Source organism: Panthera onca, chromosome D2 (genome assembly GCF_046562875.1).
Source record: "Panthera onca isolate mPanOnc1 chromosome D2, mPanOnc1 haplotype 2, whole genome shotgun sequence".
In the NCBI taxonomy this organism is placed as follows: Eukaryota; Metazoa; Chordata; class Mammalia; order Carnivora; family Felidae; genus Panthera; species Panthera onca.
This window is the reverse complement of record NC_138349.1, coordinates 63,228,158-63,238,722: the sequence shown is the minus strand read 5'-3', so window position 1 is coordinate 63,238,722 and position 10,565 is coordinate 63,228,158. Positions and strand designations below refer to the sequence as shown.

The 10,565-nt window shown below is 49.1% G+C and overlaps 1 protein-coding gene across 2 annotated transcripts; it reads right to left on the bottom strand.

Annotated features, from left to right (window-relative positions):
- Positions 1–4,195: 4,195 nt before the first annotated feature.
- Positions 4,196–9,889, bottom strand: EGR2 (early growth response 2). Of its 2 annotated transcripts, XM_060642659.3 has the most exons (3): positions 8,214–9,889; positions 8,005–8,113; positions 4,196–6,676 (listed from the first exon to the last, which is right to left on the bottom strand). In XM_060642659.3, the coding sequence occupies exons 2-3, from the start codon at positions 8,021–8,023 to the stop codon at positions 5,424–5,426; spliced, it is 1,272 nt and encodes a 423-aa protein (XP_060498642.1). In that variant the 5' UTR covers positions 8,024–8,113; positions 8,214–9,889; the 3' UTR covers positions 4,196–5,423. The 2 variants fall into 2 exon arrangements, with proteins under 2 accessions (XP_060498642.1, XP_078290427.1); XM_078434301.2 differs by having other exon boundaries at positions 8,005–9,889.
- Between the last annotated feature and the right edge of the window lie 676 nt (positions 9,890–10,565).

The following is a 10,565-nucleotide window of genomic DNA, read 5'->3' as shown; positions in this document are numbered from 1 at the left end:
CCCAGCTGTTGTCTAAGCCCTCTTGATTGACTTGCCCAAATGGCAATCGAGTTCTAAGGTCTGTATGTAATAAAGGGAGACTTGCTATTGGTGGAAAGTGTTGACACTGGAGAGACAGTATGTGCCTTTGCCTCTTTATGCATACTGGGTTACTGTGGCCCAGAGTGAAGGAATATTTGTTCCCAATTTTTTAAATAGATTAAGAAAGCAAATTCTTGATTTTTTTTTTTTAAACAAAAAAGACGCTTATTCCATGTGAAATGCCACCCTTGTAAAACCTGAAACAGGCATAATGCCAAGCCTTTCCTCCAAGGTTGCTAACGTTTTATGGTGGCTTCACATGATGCTATAGTTTAATATGCCTTGGGGCAGTTTGAAGCAGTTCATAATGCCATTCAATTTAAAACTAAATCCTAGATATGCAAATGATGATTTTCTTAGAAAAATGTTCACAAAATGGTTTTTTTAATAGCACAGTAATGAATGTGGTTATCAATCACATGCCTACCCATTCTGAATTATAGCAAAAAGTTGATGAATTTATAAAATTATTGACAGTGATGTATATGCTATAATACACCCTAGAATGCATTAAAACTACAAAAACATTCTAGCAATAGAACAGTAAGCAAGAAGGAATTGTTTTTCCAAACTTTATTGTGAAAAGTTTTAAAGTTCTCAAGTGCAAACAAGCTGAATGAAAAAAAACTAAGGTGCTTTTCAAAAGAACTGAAATTGTTGCAGGCCAAAATAGCAATATGGTATCTCTCTAATTTAGTTCAGTAAGGACAGTGAAACTTGTGGTTCACTAATATATTGAGTAAATTAATGGTGAAAACAGAACTTGTTTTAGCCACTAAGAAGAATATTCTTACTACAAAGACAAAATGTCGTGCAGCAAAACCTGGCACATCTGCGCTTAAACTGTTCGTCATGACTGACTTCATGTGCTGCTATTGCGTTCCATATATTGCTGCAATATAGACTATTTTAGTAACGACTGAGGAGAAAAGTCGTCTTCCCCTACACAGACTGATGAGCACAATGATACTGATCACTTTCCTGTTGAATAACAAACGCAATAATTGCCTCCCCCCGGGTGAGAAGTCTGTCTCAATACTTCCAAAGCGTTTTAATTCCCTGATATATCAAAAGCCAGTTTTATTAATGGTGTGTATTGTGTACCTACCTACTACTCTATGAGAATTGATTTTTTTTACTAAGCCTGATTCACGTGGATTGAGGTTACACTAACTGTTGTTTGTTAATGAAAATCATGGGCCCATTTTTAAAGTACTAGTTGTCAACTGGAGTGGGTTCTCTGAACTTTCAAGGCTAATAGCCGTTAAATTCTTCCAGAGTCCACACCTTTTATTTCTCCTTTTTCATTGTCCCCTTGTAGATACCTCTGCCTTGGCATCTCAGGTAGACTGTTACTGATTCCAAATGACTTTGTATCTTCTGCACTAGCTAGCTCTACTGCTCAACGTAGAAGCAATATGTCTTTAATTCAGGGTTCAGCCCGTTACTATTCAACTCTAACCTGAGGGTAGTGCCACTCCTGTAACCCTCTTCATCTGAATTCTGAGAGCCAGGTTACAAACAGAAACCAACCACTGATTATTTCAGTGTAATGAAGCATCTACTGTCAAGGCAATCCTTTGTTAAGCCCCCTACATACTGAATCTTAAGATCCAGAAATTAAAATCAGTGTACTTATGGAAAATAAAAGCATGTTTGAAATTGTTAAAGAGGTAAATCTTATTTGATTATTGCAAAATGAAAAATACTATGATGTCAAATTACTATTAAACATTCATTCTATAAGATTATGTTGTACTGAAAACTGGTGGCTTTCTGCAGATTCCAAAGTCCAAGTAGTAGAAACTTACATAGTCCATTTCCTTGTGAGCTTTTTGAAACAATCTGATTGAAAACACATCTGAAATTAATGTGGAATCATGTTATTTTGCTACAACAGAAAATAGTTCTCCTTTATGTTTAACCTAAAGAAAATAAACTAGTGCAAGAAAAGAAAAATACTTTTATCCATGAAGGAAAGAATGTTTGGACTTAAATATTTGTCTTTTTCTGTAAAATTTGTTTAATTATAGTTTGGACTGGCAGCATTTTAGGTACTTGATGCTGACCATTCTATACACACACACACACACACACACACACACACACACACACACACATATATCAGGGACAGTTAAAATATCACTACAGCCATTTTCAATATATACCAAACAATTTGGCTTAATTTCATTAGCAATTGATACTTAAATACACTCATTTATGAATAATTGAAAACCTTGTTTAGTTTAATAGACCTACTTATTCTCCAGAAGTTTATTTTTAAACAGGTTTACTATCAGAAATACTGTTCAATAAGGCATACTGAATATAAGAAGGATCAGACTTAGCTTTATATACTTTATTTCTTAAGCAAAGTAAAAAATGAAACACCTAGATGAAAGTACCCTGAATGTTGCAAGCTGAGAGTGAAATCTGGTGAAAGATTGACCTAACATGTTAAAATCAAGAAGTAAAAGCCACCAAGTTGTCTCTGAAAAAACACCAAGATATGTTCCTCATGGTATGTTGTCTCTTCACCAAGCCCACCTCAAGGTGAAAGTGATTATGTAACCAATTTGACTATCATCAAAATACATTTAACATTAACTTATTCTTTTAAAAAGGACTTCTTAAAAAGCTTTTTTAGTCCCGCTTTGTGAACAATTGTTTACATTATCTTGATTGAAGGTGTTCTGAAATTTAAGTTGGCAGGACAAATTACTGTATTTTAATATTATGAAATTTTGCTAGGAGGAGAGTATTCATTAAAACACATAATTACCAAAATGTGGCATTGTTGTATACATGTTTTAACAAAATTAGCCAAGCAAGGATGACAATAAGCTGACAAACTACGAAATATGAATCTAATGGAATAACATCAGTCACTAGAACAATCTGGCACTGGGGTTTAGAAAATTTCTATTTAGTAGTTACTGAAAGAGGTATTCTGCATCTTTGAAATACAGAAAGAGAGGAAATAAAAGGATTAATTACCTCCACAAGTTAGATCTAAAAATTCCAGCCCTCTGAAGAGCAAAAAGTTTTGAGGAGTAGTTACTTGCTGTCTGCTGTTCTAAAATACAGGCCAATTACCGACCACATATGAAGGAGGCTGACAGTGGCAAAGGACAGATGACAGTTTTCAGATGATACAGCTGAACAGTTTCTGCTCCAACATGTTATACTTATGTGAGGATCCAGAAGCAATGGGTGAACTTCAATGATATTGAGGCCCAATTCTTCACAGAGGCCCAACCCATTTGCTTTGTATGACAGGTAGATAACTCTTTCTTGGTGAAATTTATATTTTAAAATTGCTACAAAAGGCTCACAGTAAAATGAACCCTATAGAGTATTCTTTTGCAAACTATTATCAAGTAAAATGGAGAACCATATTTGCCTATTTGATTCAGAATGTCTTTCTTTGAGATTTTATTAAGCTGGTGTGCAACAATTTTATCTAATGAGCCGGGTGTTTTGATAGTCTCTAGGCCCACCAAACATATGGCAGGTTAGTGATCCTTCCAAATAGGGGCAACCAGGGAGAGAAGACTAGAGAGAAATGAGTCCTGGGGTAATTCCTTTGGCAAACCATGAATGCTGTTTTCAGCAGTGTCTGAGTGCATTTTTGATCTGAAGAGGCGATAGCATTTTTCAAAAAGTTTTCTGTGGTCATGAGACTAATCCTGGAACCTAAAAGTCATTTCCAGCTTGACCACGCCACCACACTTTCCACAAAGCCACATCTCGTCTGAGTTCCTGGCCTTGGTCAGAGTTCTGAAAGCAGCCACAAATGTGTAGTCTCCGAGTGGGCACTTGTTTGTAAGTATTTATTTTCCGGAGCCCACTCAGGAGTCGAGAGAAGCTATAGGCTGTTAGAGAGGACGGAACAATGAGTCAAAACAACGCCTCCCCACTTTTACACTAATGCATGGGGGAAATCCCCGGAACGCTAGCATTTGATTATGAATGGAGATTGCTTGGGGGGTGAGAGGGCTGGTGTTGAAAGGCCAGCAAAGAAAACCTGGGAGATCCTAGCTTGGTCAAAGCACTGGATAACTTTTGAACTCCCACCAAGTAAATCTTTCATCAACGATTTCTGCAGCAAAAATATTGTTGAAAAGTATTTATTTACACTATAGTCATAAACCATCCATTATCTGAATTTTGGTTAGTGGTTTTGCGTTAGAATAAATCATTTCTATTTCCACAACTATTAAGAGCTAATAACCAAACAAGTCAGCTCCAGTAATATTATTTACATTCTTATCTGCAATTCAACTACAAAGGTAACACTTTTAAGTCACAAAACAGAGCATACAAAAATATACTTTCTAAAAAAAAAAATCCAAATATTAATAGGCAGAAATATACAGCCATACTAAACCCAGGGAGTGATTTTTTTTTCCATAGTAAGGCAACCCATTTACATGCAGACCCTTTAACATTGTCTACATCACACAAGGCACCAAGGACACTTCCAACACAACTGCATGCATCCTAGTTTCAGAGAATATATGTACATCCCCCTTTAAATAAGTTAATCTCTGACTCATTTCAGGAGATCATAAATGCTTTTTTTCCCGAAGGTTCAGAACTTGGAGAACAGTGCACATCAAAAATACACAAAATCTGAGTGGATATACACTGAAAAAATAGTCTTTACACTTCTCAAACAACTCAAAAAGGAGCAGATATTGCTATGTCCCTCCCATCACATTGCACTTCCGTTCTCTGAGTTTATAATACATATTGCTTAAAGGGTTGGAACGACTAGATAAGCTTTGATTCACTGTTCTAGGGCCACAGAATGCAGCATAAAGGCCATGCTTCATTCACTGTACAGCATCCCCAAATCAGTCCCAAGCCATAAAGTGCACATCAGCTTTGCTTCTTTTTGCTGCCCCCACCTGAAGGGATCAGCATCTCCCAACCTACTATTGTAGAAAAAGTCTCAAATCAACTCTGACATCCAGAGTCAAAACCTGTAATGGGACAAGATATGAGAGAAGGGAAGCAAAACCTAGTCAAACAACCCTTTAAAGCAGGGTCAGGCCTCAGCCCTCTAGGCCAGGGACCCCACCCAACACCCTTCTGCACCTCCCCATTATCTTAGGGTGATAGTCAACCCACCTAAGAGACACTAAAGTGGGCTAAGTTTTAGGAAGGACCTGTTTCTAAGTGAAAAGGGGGCAGTGCTGGGCTCCACCTAGGCCCTTCGCCCTGGAAGGGAGAGGGGGGCAGGAAAGGGTGGTAGTGTTTGTTGTGCAGTTGAAGTGGACCAGTGGACGAAGAGCCTCCGGGGCCTCAAGGAGCTGGTGTGTCAGCCTGAGTCTCATTCAAGGTGTCCGGGTCCGAGAGGAGCAAGGGGCGAGGGACCCGCCGCCAATAGTGCCACTGTTGCTGCTGCACAGGGCCCCCCCAGCCTGCGTGCCTCCAGTGCAAGAGGCTGCGGAGGCAGCTGGCACGGATGAGGAAGGCGCACTGCTTTTGCGCTCCTTCTGTCTCAGGTGGATCTTGGTGTGGCGCTTCCTCTCGTCACTCCGGGCGAACTTGCGGCCGCAGTAGTCACAGGCAAAGGGCTTCTCGCCAGTGTGAGTGCGGATGTGGGTAGTGAGATGGTCACTGCGGCTGAAGTTGCGCATGCAAATCCGACACTGGAAGGGTTTGTGTCCCGTGTGGATGCGGATGTGTCTGGTCAGCTCATCAGAGCGGGAGAAGCGCCGGTCACAGCCTTCTGCTGGGCACGGGTAGGGCCTCTCATGCACTGGGGTCTTGCTAGGCCTGTTGGGGTACTTGCGAGGCCTCAGAATGGGCCGCAGCGGCAGGTGGTGCGGGTTATAGGCGGCAGCAGCGGCTGCTGCCGAGCTGCTGCCAGGCAGCCGGGGTCCCTCACTGCCTCCACTGGCCCCTGGCCCTGCGGCCCCAGCACTGGGACCGGCCAGGGTAAAGTTGCGAATGGTGGAGAGCGGAGTGAGTGGAGGAGGGACTCGCAAGGAGTCCAGGGGGCAGGGAAAGGGTTTGCGGTCTGGGCCAGCTGTACCATGTAGGTCTCTCTGGCACTGTGATGGGAAGAATCCAGGATAGTCCGGGATCATGGGAAAGAGACCCGGGTCCGTGGCTGGCTTAGGGGAGGGGTAGGAAGGAGGCGGTGGGTAGGCCAGGGAGGAGGATGTGGAGGTGGTGGCTGCTGACAGGAATGCCGAGGGGTCCTGGTAGAGGTCTCCTGCGCAGCCAGAGTAAGGAGGAGGTGGTGGCGGTGGAGAGTAGAGATGGTCCAGGTCAGGCTGGGTCTGAGACATGGTGCACACACCCAGGGGTCCTGTGGCCAGTGGGTTGGGGGAGGCAGAGGTGACGCTGGACGAGGCTGTGGTCGAAGCTGGGGAGGTAACCCCTTGCAGGATGCCTGCACTCACAATATTGATGATGCCTTCTGGGTAGCAGCTGGCACCAGGGTACTGGGGGTCAATGGAGAACTTGCCCATGTACGTGAAGGTCTGGTTTCTAGGTGCAGAGACAGGAGCAAAGCTGCTGGGATATGGGAGATCCAAGGACCTCTTCTCTCCAGTCATGTCAATGTTGATCATGCCATCTGGGGAGGGAAAAGAAAGAATGGAGGTGGAGCGATGAGAATGCAGCCAAGAATCCCTTCTCACCCACTCTCACACAGGTCCATTCCCAAAGCCCAGGATCTTAGCATAGTAGAGCTGGGGCAGAGCCCAACAGGTGGAAAAATTGAAGCCTAGGGGACAGTAAGAAGAGGGTAGCCCAGGATCCCACTGTGGCAGCCAATGACAGTCTGGGACTCAAACTACCCAGAAAAGCAGGATGAACTACTCCCAACCCCCACACACAACCATCTGTGGCTCTCCTCCCCAATAAAAACACCCAATAATAGCAACAACAATATTAAAAATTCCCCATCTGCCTGGAACTTCTCTGCCTCTCCTTTGCCTGGGGGTCCCACGGCTGGGGCTCCAGGGCAGACCCTAACCAGAAGACTGATCCCAGCCAGTGCCGCCCGAGAGGGGAGCCTGAGAAAGAGATCAGAGATTTCCTGGATGCTCCCCATCCCCGGCGCTTCCGTCCCTCCCTCTCCCGCTGCGCTACAGCTGACGGCTGCAGGAGGGTATGGGGCTCTGCAGTGGAAGGAATCTATAGGTTTCCTTTCCCTTCCAACCTTCCCGGCCATGCCCAACACCCGCACGCCCTAGCCCGAGGCCGGTGGCGGAGCTTCGAGGAAGGAGCGGGGGCCGCGGGAGACCACTTTCCACTGCATCGCCAAGGAAACCAGCGGCTCCGGTGCCCCCGCGGGCCTCCTTCGCCACCGGGGGGCTGCTTCCCGCCGTTGCCCGCCCTCCACCTCCTCCTCCTCCTTCCCGCCTCGCCAACCCCCTCAACTTGGCGGGCGGCGCGCAGGTGGGGGCGCTCCTTCTGGCCGCACCCGGAACGCGCTCGGAGATTTTCCCCGGGTCGGCTCTGCCCGGGAGGGAGCGGCGGACGCTTTCCTCTGGCGCTTCGCCGCCGCTCGGCTCTCCAGCTCTCCTCCGGAGCCCCGAACTTTCCCGTCACTTTGTCCCTGCCCCGGGAGAGGAAAGGCCGAGGTTCCGCCAGCCCAAGGGCCAGCACAAGCCCCGAAGCCTGGCGGGGCACCTCTTCTACTCTTATTCCTGCGCCCGCAGGGGGCTGGGCGCGCCGCGGCGCACGCCCGCCCGCTCGCTGACGACCTGGTGCATCTGCCCGCGCGCCCAGCTCCAGCGATCTGGTCCTTGCTCCCGCGGGCTCCTCCTGCATCCCGTTCAGTCAACACCATCCACCTCGCACCCAAACCTCTCCTCCAAGTCCTGCACACGCACCGTACCCCACCCACCACTTTCGAGCCGCTTGGGTCCCGGCCCGCGAAGGGGACATGGGGCTTACCTCCGGCCACTCCGTTCATCTGATCAAAGGGGCCTCCCAGTTCGGCATTGGGGAAGATGGTCACCGACGTGGCGGCGAGGTCCTCCACCGGGTAGATGTTGTCAGACAGCTGGTGCACAAAACCACTGAGAGTTACTGGGATTTTGTCTACGGCCTTGGCGGTCATCATTTGCTCCTCGCACAACCTGGAGACCCAACTCCCTCTCTACCTGGAGTGTCAGAGAAGCCGTTTTGGAGAGGGATTGGACTGAGTCTAAGTTGGTACCTCCTTTTGCCCTCCACACTTAAAAGCAACCACAAAAAAAAAAAAAAATCCAACAGAAATAAAACTAGCAAAACAAGTTGCTGTTTTTCTAAGAAGAAAAATGACTATTTGCCACTGACTCTTCTCCTGTGTTCCGGCTGGGAAGCCAGGAGTTGCTGGTGTAGTGTTATTATAACAGTCAGTGTGTCCCCTCGCCGAGCTATTAATCAATTGCTGCTCTCTCGGTTAGACGGAAAGTGTTGCTGTAAGTATTTATGGGCAGGTTCTCAATGCCCGTGACGTCGCTGCCCATATATGGACTGAGGAACAGGGCTGGGCCAGGCGGCTTCTTGCCGTCACATGGCCGATTTGCATACAGTCTCGGCAGCGCGGACTCCGCCGGGCTCGCGACTCCCGGCTCTCAGACCGCGGGGAATCGCGGGGGTCTAAGACGCGCAGGCCGAGCCGCAGTCCGGTCCAGGGCGCCGAGCCTAGCGGGGAGCCGGCGCCCCGCGAGTCCGGCTCAGGCCACGGGGGAAGAGCGTGCAGGTCCTAGCTGCGGCGCTGCCTCCCGGAGCGGGGAGGAATTCCGGTTCTCCGAGGCTTTCCAAAAAAGGCGAAGATCCGGTGCCGGCGGCTCCGCCTCCCCAGCCCTTGTTTGGGAGCCATTCCGGAAAATTAAACTTCGGAAAGAAACCGAGCGGAGCCGAGACACTACAGTCAAACCCCTACTCACTTTCTTGGCAACTCAAAACCGCAAGCAAAAGGAGGCAGCGAAGAAAAAAAAAAAAAGCTGCATGCATTCACGGAAGCTGACTGCTTTTTTCTGAATTACTTGGTGGAAAGAAGTGGCTGGTGATAAGAGTGAATGCGGTATTGCTTTTTTGGAAAGTCTGTTCTATTTATACAGGATCGAAAACGGAACAGGTTTGGGGTTGTTTGTTTGTTTAAGTATTTCGGGCACCTTGGGGGCTGGTGGGGGTAGACCCTAGGAAGAACAGAATAACTGCGGCGAGCTTCGAGAGAAATCCTCAGCCGGAGACACCCCCCTTCCTCTGCCCGCGCGCTCCCCACCCCCCTTCAGCTGCTGCGCGGAGCGGGCGCCCTTCCCGGCGCGTCTGGGCGGTCGGCTGTGTGGGGGCGTCCAGATGGAGGCTTGGACACTCACCCTGCCCCGCCACGCACGCACACACACACACACACACACACACACTGCTACACTCACACACGCTCCACTTCCGCTACACACACTCCCGCCCCCGCTGCCTTCTTCACACACCCACTCGCACACCTTACGCTACACACCTCCCTGTTGACAGCGCGCCGGGGCGCCCGCCCCGCCGAGCGGGCGCTGGGCTTTGCCGGACAGGATGCTCTGCCAAGACACCCCACCTCACCTTCTCCGGCCGTATGGCCGCCACCGCGGCCCCCGACCCCCGAAAGCCCACACTCTCGGGAAGTGCGCCCTGCCCTCACCCGAGCCCTACTCCACAACACGCACATTTGGAAGAATCTTCTTGCTTTGCCTCGCCAAGAGCCACCTCGGTGAGCTCAGCGAGGTCCTGAGGGACAGCAAACAGCGTCGCTAATGCCAATTTCAGGCCGCCATGACCCCACACGCGTTTCCCTTTTCGAGTAAAAACAAAAAAACAAAAAACACTGACCCCGATGGAAACCTTTCTGGTTAGTTCTCAAAGCAATTTTTTAAAACTTTTCAGAGGTCCAGACAGCGGTGGGTTCTGGCTCGCTGCACGCAACGCTCCTGCCTCCCGGTCCATAGCCGGAGCGCTCCGGGCTTGGCCCGGGCTCCGCCGGAGGCTGGTCCCAGGTGCCCGAGCCGGCGCACCGCCTCCTGCCTGGCTATTGTACCGCTCAAAGCCACCACGACCTGGGATGGAGAGCGGGGGCAGCCTCTAGGGCCTGGCCCGGCCCGGCCCTTTCCCGCCCCGGCCCGGGACGGCCGCAGCCTCGTGGGGGCCCGCGCGGGCGAGAGCCACGACGCCACGCCGTGGAGGAAGCGCGGCGCTGCAGGCGGCTCTCCCGCCGCCGCTCACCTGCCGCGGCCGCCGCCGCAGCCGGCCCGCTCTCACCCGGCCCCGCGCGCGGCCGTCAGGGTCCGGGGGCGACTGGGAGCGGGCTATGCTTCTCCACCCAAGGGTCACGTTTCCCCCTGCCCGCGGTGAAATCTTCTCCGGCGGCCGGCCACCTTCCGGACTTCAAACGCCCAGTAAAATTTTGGGAAAGTTTGTCGCTCTCACTGTGCGCGCTTTTCCAATTGGAGATAAAAATAAAAAGAGAAAGAAAGAAAATCGCGGCG